This window comes from Geotrypetes seraphini, chromosome 3 (assembly GCF_902459505.1).
Source record: "Geotrypetes seraphini chromosome 3, aGeoSer1.1, whole genome shotgun sequence".
Classification (NCBI taxonomy): domain Eukaryota; kingdom Metazoa; phylum Chordata; class Amphibia; order Gymnophiona; family Dermophiidae; genus Geotrypetes; species Geotrypetes seraphini.
The window spans coordinates 235052650-235069520 of NC_047086.1; the positions used below are offsets into that span (position 1 = coordinate 235052650).

Here is a 16871-nt window from a genome sequence, read left to right on the forward strand (position 1 = left end):
TGAGAGGGAGTCTAGGCACCTCTCTAGGAGGAGTGGGGAGGTCCTGTTCCTCCAAAAATTCTTTGGAATACCGAGAACATACCATCTGGTCAATCCCCAGGGCTTGGGCCATGTCCTGTACGAAGGATGAAAATGAGGACGGCCTAGCCTGGGGAGACGGGGTTCTCGACCGCCCCAACGAGGAGAAGGGGGAAGCCTCATGGGAATAATGAGGATCCCTAACCGATCCCGAATCCCAGGATCCCCTCTCGAGGGCCCTCGAGGGGGAAGGGGAAGTTGTCCTCCTCGCAGAGCCCTTGGGTGAGGACCCCGGGGTTCGTGGGACACTTTCCCGTTTCCTCGGCGAGGCGGCCCGGGAAGACTTCCCACGAGGTGAGCGGAGGAGCCTCGGATTGTCGAGGCGCAACTCCGACACCTGCAGCGCCTCGCCCCCGAACGACGAGGAACGGTCGCGCCGAGGCGAGCCTCGAGGTCGCTTAGACTTCCTCGATCGACGCCCTGTCCGAGGTCGCGTCGAGGGCGAGGCGTGTCTGGAAGACCCGGAGGAAGAGGAGGAAAGACGGCGCACTCTGCGCAACTTTTCTTTGGGCCTTACACTCCGCTCAGGGGGTTCCCCCGAGGTCGAGGTCCGGGGCGGGGCCGAGACCGAGGTGAACGGGGTCACTGTACCCGAGACCGAGGTCGCCGAGGCCGGGGCTCCCGCGGTCGAGGGGGCCGAGGCCGGGGCCTCCGAGACCGAAGGCGCTCCGGCCGAGGTCGAGGCCGCCGGGACCGCAGCACGCTGCAACACTTCCAGGGCTCCCGATAGCTCCGATGAGATCAGAGCTCGGAGGAGATCCTGGAAGGCCGGAATCCCCACGAAGGTGGGGAGTTCCGAGTCCGGGGCACACTCCCTGGAGGGCGACCTCGGTCTCGAGTATTCCCTCGGGGTGTGCGGAGTCGAGGTCCGATGCGGGGCCGGGGTCGACCCACCCGCTTTGGCCTGACTCGAGGATGGCTTCTTTGCTGAAGGGGATGGAACAGAGGACTTACCCGAAGCTTGCTTCACTGACGACGCCTTCGAGGATGAGGGTCGGGGCGAGGCCGAGGCCCCTGAGGACGCCGAGGCCGAGGTCAAGGCCGGGGCCGAAGCCGGGGCCGACGTCGAGGCCTTAGGCGGCGCGTCGACGGCGAACAAATCCGCCATTCTGGCCTTGCGGCGACGTAGGGCCCTGTTTTGGAAGGTAGAGCAGCGATCACACGACTCTGTCGGATGTTCGGGCCCCAGACAGACAATGCACCACCGGTGAGGGTCAGTGATGGAAAGCAACCTCTCGCACCGGCTGCACTTTTTGAATCCCGTAACAGGACGGGACATCCACGAAGAAAAAGAAGAAGGCCGGGAACGTACCGACGTCCCCGGCCACGGCTTCCGGGAGCCCCCGGAGCCAGACGAAAACGAAATACTTTTTTTTTTTTTTTTTTTTTTAAAAGAACCGAAAAGAAAAAAGCAGTACCGCGAACTAATTCGATGGAAAAACAAACTAAACGCGGCAGCTAGAAGGCAAAAACACTGGAGCTCAGATCCACAGGGCTTTCTTGCTCCGCGGAAAAATTTGAACTGAGGACCACGAGGTGGGATGCGCCCTCTAGTGGGCGAGAAGGCACGCACATGCGTGGTGCAGTGTGCAAACTTGAAACTTCTATCAAGTTTGCTTGAAAAGCTGTCCGCGCCGGGGCTCCGTAGATGACGTCACCCACATGTGAGAATATCATGCCTGCTTGTCCTGGGATAATGCTCTATGCAAAAGAAAAAAACAAGTTTGTCTCTAGATGCAGACACTGTAGATCTCATTCTCCAAAACCAAATTTGTGGTCATTGAGACACCGTAATTTGATGCTTTATCTCAATGCTCCAGATGTTCCTAAGTCCGTTTTTAGGTTTTTTTATTTATAAATCCATTTATCAATTTATACCATTGTGCGGCCTGGTGACCCAAGAAGTCCACCTGAAAGCATAAGAACTCCAGACTATACCGATTATTGAGATTTTTCCATTCAGGGAACCCCTTCTGAATAGCCTGCTTCAGTTGCAACCATCTAAAGCTTTGTGAATTATTAAGACCATATTTATGTTGCAACTATGAAAATTCAAGCAGCTTACCATTTGAAATAACATCGCCTAAAATTCGTATACCTGCAATCATCCAATGCTTCCAGATGACCTTAAATCCGCCAATTTGAATCTTGGATTTAACCATATAGTTTGTTTAGTTGATTTATAGATTGGAATAGGCGTTAAATTACTAACATACCAGAGAGTTTTCCATGTATCCATAAATATTCTGTTTTCTTTATATAACCTAGGCATTTTAATACTAAGAACATGACAACCACAACCAATCTGGAGTATTATCAATGAGCACTGGGAGGATCCAATACATACCCTGTTGCAAAATATAGGCTTGATGATACCTATAGAAATTGGGAAAATTTACCCCACCCTCTGCAATTGATTTTTGTAGAGATACTAAAGCAAATCTAGGAGTTTTGCCCAACCAAACAAATTTTGTAAGAATACTGTTTAACTTTTTTTTTTAAATAAAAGGACCCCTTAAAAAAAACTGGTAACATTCCCATCTGATAGCATATCACAGGCAATATCATCATTTTAATAATTTGAACTCTTCCCCACCAAGACAGATGTAATGGATTCCATTGCTCGCACATTTCTGTTACCTTATGCAATAAAAATTTTTCATTCTCTTTCATTGTGTCTTCCAGCGTGCTTTTTATCCAAATACCCAAATATTTTAATCCACCTTCCTTCCATACAAAAGAAAATGAATCAAACAAGCTTTTTGTACAATACACGTTTAGTGGAAGTACTTCAAATTTACTCCAATTTATCTTATACCCTGAAAATTTTCCAAATTTCTCAATCAACTCAAGTAAGCATGGAATGGTTGTTTCTGGATTTCTCAAATGAAGCAAAATATCATTTGCATATGCAGAGACTTTGTATTCCCGGTCTGAATAAGAATATGTATCTCCTTTACTTGCTGAATAGCTAATAACAAGGATTCCAAAACAATATCAAAAAGCAAAGGAGATAGGGGACAACCTTGTCTAACTCCCCTCTGCAAATTAAAGCGTTCTGAAAAATTATTAATATATAATTTTGCAACCGGGGAGCTATACAATGTTTGAATCATTTGTATAAATCTTGAACCTATTCCAAACCATTCCATAGCTTGATACATGAAGGTCCATTCCACCCGATCAAAGGGTTTCTCTGCATCCAAGGATACAGAAAAAGCCGGATCTTTCCTGGCTTTTGTTAAATTTAACATATGAAAAGACAATCTTGTGTTATTAGATGAATGTCTTCCAGCAACGAATCCAGTTTGGTGCATATCAATAATAAAAGGGAGAGCCTTGGCTAAACATAAAGCCAAAGTCTTAGCCAAAAGTTTTCCATCTACATTAATTAATGATATAGGCCTGTAATTTGAAACTAATGTGGGATCTTTGTTTGGCTTTGACAAAATCAGTTGATTCTGCCATAGTACCTGTAATGCAACCCTTATTTAGTTTAGCCTGATATAATTTCAATAAATGAGGTAATAGGGTAATTAGAAATGATTTATAAAATTCCATTATGAAACCATCCCCACCTGGAGCGGATCCAACTCTAAGAGATTTCAACGCTGTTTCTAATTCTTTTAATGATATAGGTTCCTCTAAACTTCTTTTAATATGTTCAGGAACTTTCGGTCTTTCAATCAGATTCAAAAAGTCTATACCATCTTTATCTCTATTTTCATAAGGCTAAGAATATAGGTCTTTATAAAAATTTAGAAATTGACTTAAAATTCTTCCAATTTGGGTATGTGTCATTCCTTTCTCATCCTTTATAGCAATAATTTTTTTTCTTCTTTTCTTCGCTTTAAGATAATTTGCCAATAATCTTCCCACCTTATTTGAATTTCCATAATACAAAGTTTGTTGGGAAAATAAATCTTTCCTTACAAATTTTGACGATATCTCATTATATTTACCCTTTGCTTTTAATATAGCCTGTAAGGTATTTTGCTACCACTTATCAGCTAATTTATTTTCCAAATGTTTAATTTCTTTTTCCAAATCAGAAAATTGTTTTTTAAGTTGTTTTCTAATATATGCCGAATATGAGATAATATTACCTCTCATGGTAGCCTTAAATGCATCCCATAATGTTTCCATGGTAATTTCTTCCGAGGTGTTAATTTGAAAAAATTAAATCATTTTTAATTTAAATTCTTCAAGGAAATTTGAATCCGCAATCAATGTATTATCGAATCTCCAAACAGACCTACTACACTCTTGTTCCCCAAACTTAAACTCAATCCACACACCTCCATGATCAGACAGTATGTAAGGGTCTATGGATGCTTTTAGAAACATAACATAGAATAGAAACATAGAATATGACGGCAGAAAAGGGCTGTAGCCCATCAAGTCTGCCCACGCTAATGACCCACCCCCAGACTTCACCCTGCTAGAGATCCCACATACATAACCCATTTCTTTTTAAAATCGAGCACGCTGCTGGCATTAATCACCTGCAATGGAAGTTCATACCAATGATCGACCACCCTTTCGGTGAAGAAATACTTCCTGGCTTTGCCATGAAATTGCCCGCCTTTGATTTTCAGCGGATGAACTCTTGTGGTCGAAGGTCCTTTAAGAAAGAAGATATCATCTTCCATCTCGATGCAGCCCGTGATATATTTAAACGTCTCAATCATGTCCCCCCCTCTCTCTACGTTCCTCGAGCGACTATAGCTGCAGTTTATTCAGTCTTTCTTCATATGGGAGGTTCTTGAGTCCCGAGACCATCCTGGTGGTCATTCGCTGAACCGACTCGATTCTCCGCACATCTTTTTGATAATGCGGTCTCCAGAATTGAACACAATATTCAAGATGAGGTCTCACCATGGATCTGTACAGGGGCATTATGACTTCGGGCCTCCGGCTGACAAAACCTCTACGGATGCATCCCACCATTTGTCTAGTCTTTGATGTAGCTTTCTCCACCTGCTTGGCAGTTTTCATGTCTTCACTAATGATTACTCCCAAATCACGTTTTGCCCTAGTCCTAGCTAAGGTCTCACCATTTAGAGTGTAAGTTCTGCACGGGTTTCTGCTGCCAAGGTGCACGACCTTACATTTTTTAGCATTGAAGCCTAGCTGCCAACTCGAGGACCAATGTTTCAATAAGAGCAGGTCCTGTTCCATACTGTCGGGCAAGGTGCTGTTATCTACTATGTTGCATAATTTGGCGGCGTCGGCAAATAGTGTTATTTTACCTTGAAGCCCTTGAGTCAGGTCTCTTATGTATATGTTGAAAAGGATCGGTCCCAAGACCGAGCCCTGTGGCACTCCACTGGTCACCTCCGATGTATTGGAGGGGGTACCGTTAACCACTACCCTCTGGAGTCTACTACTTAACCAGTCATTGACCCATGTCGTCAATGTCGCTCCCAATCCCATCGAAGTCATCTTGCTCAACAATCTGCGGTGCGGGACGCTATCAAAAGCTTTGCTGAAGTCCAAGTACACGACGTCTAGAGACTTCCCCATATCCAGTTTCCATGTAACACAGTCAAAGAAGCTGATCAGATTGGATTGGCAGGACCTTCCCGTTGTGAATCCATGCTGGTGGGGATCCTGTAGATTCTCCTCAGTCAGGATCGTATCTAATTCGTGTTTAATAAGTCTTTCCATGAGTTTGCTCACTATTGAGGTGAGACTCACCGGTCTGTAATTCGCAGCCTCTGTTCTGCAACCTTTTTTGTGCAGTGGAATGACGTTAGCTGTTTTCCAGTCCATGGGGACTTTTCCGGGACTCAGGGAAAGACTGAACAGCACGGATAGCAGTTCCGCCAGGACATCACACAACTCCCTAAGAATCCTGGGATGTAGATTGTCCGGTCCCATGGCTTTGTTCACCTTGAGTTTTGATAATTCGCCATGGATGCTGCTGGGTGTAAACTTGAAATTTTGAAACGGGTCTTCCGAGGTTTGCCTTGCCTGCAGTTGTGGACCGGTCCCCGGCGCCTCACAAGTAAAGACTGAGCAAAAGTATTCATTTAGTAGTTTAGCTTTATCAGAATCCGTTTCTGCATAATTCCCGTCTGTTTTCCTGAGGCGTACTATCCCATCTGTGTTACTTGTTGTACTAATTGATTTGAAACAAAAATATAATCTATTCTTGAAAAAGATTTAAGAACTTGTGAACAAAAAGAAAATTCCCGCTCATCAAAATGAAGTATCCGCCATATATCTTTCAAATCAGAAGATTGTATCAAATTATCTAACCCTAAAGACTTCATAATTTTACTTGGATTTTTATCCATTAATGGATCTATAACAGCATTGAAATCTCCAGCCACCACTAAATTAGAAGCAGCCAGTGGGAGTAATAATTGTAAATTCTTAAAAAATTCATTTTGATTCGTATTTGGGGCATATACATTTACCAGATCCAGGGTATTATTTCCCATGCTCATTCTTACATGTACCCACCTTCCCAAGGTATCGGAATCAATCAATAGAAAATTAGCTGTATTCTTTTTATTTATTAATATGGCAACCCCAGCTTTTTTACAAAAAGTAGGGGCAAAAAAACTCTGTTTTACCTAACCCCTTCCAACTTTTGTGACTCCACTACTGATAAATGAGTCTCCTGTATGAAATATAGATCCGCATTCTGTTGTTTCAGAGAAGCAAGCATTTTTTCTTCTTTATTTGATGGTTAAGGCCATTAACATTTAATGAAAAAAGTTTAACCTCCATTATATAATTTGTTCTCTAAGTAGTCAGATGTAATTAATTTAAAATAATTAGACAGCATTACCAGTATTTTAAAACTTTGCACATAAAATTCCCCTATCCCAAATATTTTCTTCTCTACCCTTCTCCCTCACCTCCCTCCCCATATCTTTATTAATAGTGTTAACTTGGTGACACACATATTAGATCTGGCAATGATAAACTCCATATAGACCTTTAAATCAATATTCCAAAATAAGATACAAAGAAAATACTTATTAAATATAATCATTCTTCATATAACTTATTCTAAGTCATAAATTATACAATAATATCAATTTAATAACTTTGTATGCAATTCAGAAACCTTTAAACTAATATCTTATAATATACCTAAACACCCAATTATTTCACCCTATAATCATCTATTTTAATAATGAGTATACCCTCTTAATATCATTTAATTTTTATACTAAAGACTTTTACATCTAAAATTAGAAATCAATAATAGATTCAAATTCCTTTTTGGTCCAATTATCAACTTATATTATAACTTATGATATAGAAACTCATTAATAAACATCTATAATTTGTCCTGTTGTTACTTATGTTTAATTAAATCTTTCATAAAATTTTATCATCACTCATCTTTTACCCCAGCTTATATAATTTAATACTCAGAACATATTTTAATTTATTGAATCAGCATAAGACTTAAACCTACCATCTATTTTTTGGGGAATGTATTATATTACCTTTAAAATAAATCTTTTAATAAAATCAATTTCTTAAATTACATCAATTTATTTTAATAATGAGAATCCATTGTAAACACATATGTAGCACTAAGCATATTTCTTATGTTACAATTAATATATGAGCTAAATATATAAGCCCACATGGTAACAATCACCAAAAATATAACCAATATATGTACCACCACTCAACCAGAAAAGTGAGTCTTCTATCAAAAGGCCTCAGAATTGGAGCCTATGCACAGTTGCACAATTTTCAAACAAAGGTTGATTTGGTGAAATTTTATAGAATGTTGAGAATTAAATCATTTTTTTTCAAAAGAACATCTAGAAGACCAACAAGACAACAATATAACTGACCCCTAAATCAACTTGGGTTCCACCTGGTCCGGTGGACCCAGTGGTGGAGACGTTCCATAAATTGGTTATGGCAGATGTTGAAAAGAATGTGAGAAAGCAGAATAGTTATAAACAATACTACAATATGAGTAAAACTGAGAAATCTGCCATGCAAACCTTGTTGTCAGATAAGGAACTGATTATTAGAAAAGCTGACAAGGGAGGCATGATAGTTTTGCTCAGTAGGGAAGTGTATTTGAGAAAAGCACAGCGGCAATTGTTTAGTGATGACTACGATGTTCTCTCTTTGGATCCTACTGAACATTTACAATCAAGAATTAATATATTAACGAAACAAGGAGTAGAGAAAGGATATCTAACAAAGAAAGAATTTCGTTTTTTGAATGTATTACATCCGAAGATTCTGATTTTTTATTTATTGCCAAAGATTCACAAATCTTGTACTGCACCACCGGGAAGACCTATTGTCTCAAATCAAGGAGCATTGTTGGAAGCGTCTTCTATTTATATTGATAAATTTCTTCAACCTTATGTAAAACAAACTATTTCATATATTCAGGACACGACGGAGTTTTTGAAGAAACTTGAGGGAATGAGTCCTGATCCACATTCTTTGTTAGTAACTATTGACGTCTGTTCCCTGTATACGATAATACCACAAAATGAAGCCTTGGATATAATTCATCAGACTTTAGATAAAAGGGTAGATCCCAGGGATTTCATTTGTAAGCTAGTGGATATTGTCCTCCATGATAGTTTTTTTATGTTTGAGGATCATCTTTTTCATCAGAGATCAGGCATCGCGATGGGCATTACTATGGCTCCCTTGGTTGCTAACCTTTTTATGGATAGGTTTGAACACGATTGGGTATACCGGTCCCATTTCTTTCAGGATGTCAAGCTGTGGATTAGGTATATAGATGACATCTTTTTTGTATGGAATGGAGGGGTGGATAACCTTTTGTGATTCATTTCCTATTTAAACAGCTGTCATTCTAAGGTTAAATTTACCCACACTTATTTACCCACTCAGATTTCATTTTTGGATGTGAATATTGAGGTAAAAAATGGAGAATTTTGTACAGAAGTTTACAATAAACCGACTGATTGTAATTCAGTTCTCCATTTCTCAAGTGCTCATCCTATATCCCTTAAGAAGAGCTTGCCGTATTCTCAATTCTTGAGAATTAGGAGAATACTGTATGTTCCTCTGTAACTGACTTTAAGAGACAGGCTGATGATTTAAAAATGAAATTTCTTCAAAGAGAGTATCCCCTTAAAATAGTCTCGGCGGCATATAAAAGAGCATACTTTAGTCGGCGAGATGTTTTGTTTGCTCCCAAACGTTCTTTAAGCCAACAGATAGGGGAACCATGTGTGACTTGTGTAGTCACATATTCAAGAAATAGTTATCAAGTTGTTCGTTCCCTTAGAAAACATTGGGAAATGTTGAAAATTTCGGGGACCTTCAAAGATCATCATTTGAGGATAGCGTATCGGAGGAACCGTAATCTGAAAGAGATTTTATGTCCATCTATTCTGCCTAGTGTTAATTCTATGGCAGGAACAGTATTTCAGGGATACCAAAAATGTGTGTCTTGTCAAATATGTGGGGTTATAGTATGCACTGATACATTTACAATCCGAGGGATGGGAAGAAATATACCCTGAATCATAACTCTGATTGTAAGACACATGGGGTAATATATATATTACAATGCCCCTGTGACCTGCTATATGTAGGACAAACCTCTAGAAAACTAAATGTTCGCCTTACGGAACATAAGAGTAATATCAAAAATCAACATATGGGGGGCTCCCCTAGCAAAGCATTGTGTTGAGACTAATCATGAATTTACATCTTTAAAGGTAATGGTAACTGAAATACTGAAGTAAGGGATAAGAGGGGGCGATTTTAGACGGTGTCTAGTTCAGCGCAAACAGCGCTGGATTCATCATTTGGACACTTTGAGCCCTAATGGTTTAAATAAAACCATGGAATGGCAACATTTCTACTAGTTGGAAGTGGATGCTATCTATTGTGACCCATTGGTTAGTACTTTAAATGTGGAACCAATGAGCTAAGGAGGGAGGGGCCATGGTAGTACGCCCTTATGTCATCACGTTAATACTTGAACTTGCATAAAAGAAACGCTGTCGCCATTTTGATAGTGTTTGAAAATTTTGACAGATGAAATTAAGTTATGTAAGTAACGTTTTATCTATTTATGAGGTTTCATTTGTATAGTGAGCTGATTAAACTTTTTTTTGAATTGTAGAATTGCTGGCCCTGAAGCAGCAGACAGAAATACAGTCCGCGAAATGCTGGCCGCGTTGGCATTTCTAGAGACAAGCACTGTTTAAAGAGGAATTTTTAGAGACAAGTATTGCCTAAGAAAAGTGGCTTTTTTTGTCATTTTTTTTCTATATGCTGGATAAGTGGATATACTTTTAAGAAAATGGAGGAATAATGAAATGATAAATCTGAAGACACTGGTAACTTGCATAAGCTAGTATTTAAATATTTACTACAAAAAATGATTAAAAAATAGTGAAATAATGGATAAAATAAGTGTTATCATCAGGTCTTGTGGCCAATGATTGGAGCGAATAGGAGCAACACTACGCTGATTTTCCCAGTTTGTGATTGTGCAACTGTGCGTAGGCTCCAATTCTGAGGCCTTTTGATAGTAGACTCACTTTTCTGGTTGAGTGGTGGTACATATATTGGTTACAATTAATATATGAAACATAAATAGATAAATAAATCTGGATTAACTTCTACCAATATAATACCTTCCTTTAAAAATTCATCTTTATGGAACTATTAGCATCTTCCCCCTTATAAATTCTAAAATTGAATTATTTGTATTTATCTAAAGTATAGATAAAACCAAAAGTAATATAATATCTTATTATTGGCATGTTGTGCAAACTCTTGGCGTAATTTGTCATTTTCCTTGTACCAAGAGTTTGAATTGTTCGTTGTTGAAGTATTTTCGTATTTGCCTTAGGTTGCTCATGCCTTCTGGATCATTTTGCTGATTTGAAGTTGCATAGTGCAGCATTTGTCTATCATTATTCCCAGCAGTTTTAGGTTGGGTTTCATGGGGTATGTAATGAAGTCTATTTCCAGGTTTGTTATGGTTGGGTTTGTTTTTTTTTTCTAGAAGTAAGAAATTTTCTGGCTGTAAGCTAATATTAGCATTAGCACCCAGTCATTTTTAAAAGATTTGCATGAGAGCACTTATTGCTTCTTATTTAAAGGCTCCTGCATTATGGACACACTAATCCGTTAGCATGGCAGTAATGTTAGCAGCTAGCTGATTAGAGCATCCATGCCCTTCTCTGCCCGACATGCCTCTTTCCCCCCAAAATTACCACATGCTTAGTGCACACAGATGACAAAACTAACACAGGACACTTTAGCACATCTTGTATTAGGTCATTTTTCCTGCCTAAGGTTTAAGGACAATATGCTGGCCTTGAACGTAACAAAATCTTTTACAGTGGTGCCTCGCATAAAGAATGCCTCGCACAGCGAACGCTGCACACAACGAACTTCATGTCATGATTCATACAACGAACTTCGTTTCACACAACGAAGTCGCCCGAGCTTTCACGATCGCTGCCGATGTATTGCATCCTTCCGCGCAGGCACTGCAGGCAGTCGTTAGTCACTGCGCTTAACGCGTTTCACATAACGAACTTTTCGCATAACAAACTTGCTCCTGGAACGAATTAAGTTCGTTGTGTGAGGCACCACTGTATACCGTATTTTCGCGGATATAACGCGCGCGTTATACGTGATTTTACGTACCGCGCATACCCCTCGCGCGTTATATGCCTGAGCGCGGTATACAAAAGTTTTTAAACATAGTTCCCACCCCGCCCGACGCCCGATTCACCCCCCCAGCAGGACCGCTCGCACCCCCACCCCGAACGACCGCTCGCACGCGCTCCCACCCGCACCCGCATCCACGATCGGAGCAAGAGGGAGCCCAAGCCCTCTTGCCCGGCCGACTCCCCGACGTCCGATACATCCCCCCCCCCCCGGCAGGACCACTCGCACCCTCACCCCGAAGGACCGCCGACTCCCCAACAATATCGGGCCAGGAGGGAGCCCAAACCCTCCTGGCCATGGCGACCCCCTAACCCCACCCCGCACTACATTACGGGCAGGAGGGATCCCAGGCCCTCCTGCCCTCGACGCAAAACCCCCTCCCTCCAACGACCCCCCCCCCCCCCAAGAACCTCCGACCGCACCCCCAGCCGACCCGCGACCCCCCTGGCCGACCCCCACGACCCCCCCACCCCCCTTCCCCGTACCTTTGGAAGTTGGCCGGACAGACGGGAGCCAAACCCGCCTGTCCGGCAGGCAGCCAACGAAGGAATGAGGCCGGATTGGCCCATCCGTCCTAAAGCTCCGCCTACTGGTGGGGCCTAAGGCACGTGGGCCAATCAGAATAGGCCCTGGAGCCTTAGGTCCCACCTGGGGGCGCGGCCTGAGGCACATGGGCCAAACCCGACCATGTGTCTCAGGCCGCGCCCCCAGGTGGGACCTAAGGCTCCAGGGCCTATTCTGATTGGCCCACGCGCCTTAGGCCCCACCAGTAGGCGGAGCTTTAGGACGGATGGGCCAATCCGGCCTCATTCCTTCGTTGGCTGCCTGCCGGACAGGCGGGTTTGGCTCCCGTCTGTCCGGCCAACTTCCAAAGGTACGGGGAAGGGGGGTGGGGGGGTCGTGGGGGTCGGCCAGGGGGGTCGCGGGTCGGCTGGGGGGGAGGGGGGTTTGCGTCGAGGGCAGGAGGGCCTGGGATCCCTCCTGCCCGTAATGTAGTGCGGGGTGGGGTTAGGGGGTCGCCGTGGCCAGGAGGGTTTGGGCTCCCTTCTGGCCCAACTACACAAAGGTACGGGGAAGGTGGGTGGGGGTGTCGTGGGGGTCGGCCAGGGGGGTCGCGGGTCGGCTGGGGGACGGGCGGAGGTTCTTGGGGGGGGCGGTCGTTGGGGGGAGGGGGGTTGCGTCGAGGGCAGGAGGGCCTGGGATCCCTCCTGCCCGTAATGTAGTGCGGGGTGGGGTTAGGGGGGTCGCCGTGGCCAGGAGGGTTTGGGCTCCCTCCTGGCCCGATATTGTTGGGGAGTCGGCGGTCCTTCGGGGTGAGGGTGCGAGTGGTCCTGCCGGGGGGGGGGGATGTATCGGACGTCGGGGGGGGGCATCAGGCTTTCAGGATGGGGACAGACCTTCAAGGGGGGACAGGACTTCAAGGGAGGACAGTGCACGGAAGTCAGGGGGGGTGAACGGAGAGTCGGGACAGCGCACGGAAAGTCAGGGCGGGCGAAAGGAGAGTCGGGCAGCATGCGCGTTATATGGTTGAGCGCGGTATAGAAAAGTTTTTGTACATATCATCGTGATTTCTGCGCGCTATACCCCTGTGCGCGTTTTACAATGGTGCGCGTTATATCCGCGAAAATACGGTAATGTTTTTCCCATGGAAAAAGGATTTAACAAAATTTTCATCTCGGATACTCTTAAATAACATCCCTCTTCAAACAGTAACTACAACAAAAATATTGGGAGTAATTTTGAACCAGGAATTCTCCTATCATAATCAAATTAGTTCAGTAGTTAAAAATTGCTTTTATACATTACGCCTCATCAGATCATAATCAAAAGTTCTAAAACCCGAAGCTCTCAATATTCTTATTCACTCATTAATCATTTCCAGGTTAGATTATTGTAATACTTTATACCATGGCATAACTAATAAAGAAATAAGAAGGTTACAGATAATACAAAATACAGCAATAAAAATTATTACAAGTTCAAAAAAATATGACCACGTTACACCACTCTTACAAGCTGCACATTGGCTACCAATTACACACAGAATAACTTATAAAATCATATTGCTAACTTTTAAAATTCAACAATCACACACGCCATTATTTTTGGATCGACTCTTGATACCGTACTCTCCATTTAGAGCACTGAGATCGATACAACAAAATCTACTAACTATTCCCTCTCTAAAAATAATAGGGACCAGGAGATCTACAATTTTTTCAGTCATAGCTCCTCAGTTGTGGAACAACTTACCACTGTACCTACATAATGAATCATCCTTGGAAAAATTCAAGCATTCTTTAAAAAGCTTTCTATATAAAGATGCATTCAATATATAGACAGCTTAACTTCCCAAACATAAAATCCCCAGATCTTAATGAATTTTATGTGATCCCATCCTTCTTGTTCCTCCCTAAATGTTCCTTTTTTTTTTTAATTAAAGATTGTAATCCACCCCATTTACCCTTTATGTATCAGTTTGTATTAGAATAGATTTAATCTGTATATAATGTCATATTTTGTGTACCCTTTTTTATTGTATGCATTGGAAAACTGTAATACGCATTGAAATACATGATTTTGCGTAGATAACAAATCTTATTAAACTTGAAACATGAACATGTTAGCATCTCATGCAGCTTAGCAAAAGGGCCTCTAAATGATTAAGATATTGTATTCAAGCCATAAAACAGGAAAGAGACTTGGGAGTGCTGGTCGACAAATCAATGAAAACTATCTGCGCTATGTGCGGCGGCAGCAAAAAGAGTAAACAGAATGCTAGGAATTATTAAGAAGGGGATCACAAACAGATCAGAGAAGGTTATCACGACGCTGTACCTGGCCATGGAATTCTGCGTCCAGCACTGGTCGCCGTACATGAAGAAAGACACAGTACTACTCGAAAGGGTCCAGAGAAGAGCGACTAAAATGGTTAAGGGGCTGGAGGAGTTGCCGTACAGTGAGAGATTAGAGAACTGGGCTTCTTCTCCCTTGAAAAGAGGAGACTGAGAGGGGACATGATCGAAACATTCAAGATAATGAAGGGAAAAGACTTAGTAGATAAAGACAGCTTGTTCACCCTCTCCAAGGTAGAGAGAACGAGAGGGCACTCTCTAAAGTTAAAAGGGGATAGATTCCATACAAATTTAAGGAAGTTCTTCTTCACCCAGAGAGTGGTAGAAAACTGGAATGCTCTTCTGGAGGCTGTTATAGGGGAAAACACACTCCAGGGATTCAAGACATAGCTAGACAAGTTCCTGCTGAACCAGGTAAGGCTAGACTCAGTTAAGGCACTGGTCTGACCCAGCAGTGGCAATTCTTATGTTCTTATGTAATATTCTAAATTTCTTTGAGTTTTATAATTTACATAGAATATAAAAAGTAAAGCCAAATCCTAATCCTTGGACTACAATAAAAATTCTAAAATTTTAACTAATCAACCATTCAAAAAAGTGAGTAAAATAAAATTCTTTACCTCTCCTGGTCGTACTTTAATGTAAAAGTTATTGCGTCTATAGGAGATTTTCAAAATTTTTGGCCAGGCAAAACGGTTGATTCTGAGTCTGTCCTTATAAATAAGCAGTCCATTGGCACATACACCAAGCATGATATCCACACCTTCAGAATCCTACAAAGATAAAGAGCAGAAATATAAAAAAAACAAAGTTAGTACAGCAGATATACTGGCTTATCAATGAGGTGTTTGCTGTTCCTAATGATTCTAGATGGAAATCAAGTAGTACAAAGCAGGCTTGAATTAGAAAACAGGAAAATCACAATACTAACTAACTTACATGGACTAAGCAGAATTTAACAAAGCTCCATGATAGAAATGGCACATCCTCGGGGTTTCAACATGCATCCAACTGCTGATAACAGAGCAATAAAGATGGAGAGTGGAGGGACAGCATCCCACTGTTTAACTGATATGAAGGAATGGAAGATTAGGTTTTTACCTTCGATAATCTTCTGTTCAACCCTTTAGGAATCCATAATCTAGGTGTTCAATCCCTTCTCGCAATCTGAGAGTTGCAGAAATCCAAACACTTTTCTGAGCATGTGCTCCTCCTACCTTAGAGAGTTAGAGTCCCCTACAGTTCAGTCCCAAAGCCAAGCAACTATACTGGAACCAATCCAGGACAAAAGAGGAGAGCACGGGAGAATCTCCCCGGCAACATGAACAATTTTTGTTATGGTCTGCTCTGCAAAATATAAAAACAAGTAATAAACAGACAAAATGCAGCACAGAAAAAAACCATTGAGGAACAATGTAGAACTAACCTGCTGTGTGCAATGAGCACCCACATGAAAACAGCTATCAATAATATGCATACTCACAGAAGAGCAAACTTCTCACAAGATCAGTCGAATGGCTGGAAGATTCTTAAGAAAAACAGCAAAGGTGACATGTAGTGCTCAATCTCTTTACTGTAACTATCGAGACTCGACACTTACATGTTTTGGTCAGGTGGCCTGCTTCAGGAATTGTATGCTCTATTTCTAGCTGTGTCGAGTCTTGATAGATACATTAAAGAGATTGAGCACCCACAGGTCACCATCGCTGTTTTTCTTGCCTTCTACTTGGGAGGATAGCATCTCCTGTTTTATAGTGATGGAAGATTTTTAAGCCTGTAAGAAGAATAACTGAGGCAGAAAGAGGCAGGCGATTTCAAACAACTGAGTGTACACAAAAAGAGTAGGCCATATGGTATCCTACAGGGACTAACAGAAAGATCATCGAAGGTAAAAACCTAATCTTCCATTCTATTACGTCCCTTCCAGGTTCCATACTCTAGATGACGTACCAAAGCAATGGCAGAGTCTAGGGAGAGAAAACCAAAAAAACTGTGGAGTGACGATGTTCCCAAATGGACTTTATTTGAAAGTGTCAAAGTTCCAAAGGTACACTGAAATCATCCACATAAAATAATTCCATCCACATAAAAATAAAACATCCACATAAGAGCCTTAAAAGACCTAGTCCGCTAGGGATACAGGACCCAACACGGTCCACGTTTCGACAAAAAGTCTTCTTCAGGGGTTCCTGGGGGTCCTATAAAGGTGAATACGTGGGAAACAATTGTGTGGTGAGCCGGAAGTGAGACACTGCTTGCATT

At 42.2% G+C, this 16871-nt stretch overlaps 1 protein-coding gene across 10 annotated transcripts in view; it reads right to left on the reverse strand.

Moving 5' to 3' along the window:
• Positions 1–16871, reverse strand: part of EPB41L2 (erythrocyte membrane protein band 4.1 like 2) — a 451080-nt gene that overhangs the window by 202429 nt on the left and 231780 nt on the right. For all 10 annotated transcript variants that reach the window (XM_033936201.1, XM_033936204.1, XM_033936198.1 and 7 more), the window contains exon 9: positions 15230–15382. In XM_033936201.1, coding sequence (XP_033792092.1) covers positions 15230–15382 — 153 coding nt within the window. The remainder of the gene's footprint in view (positions 1–15229; positions 15383–16871) is intronic.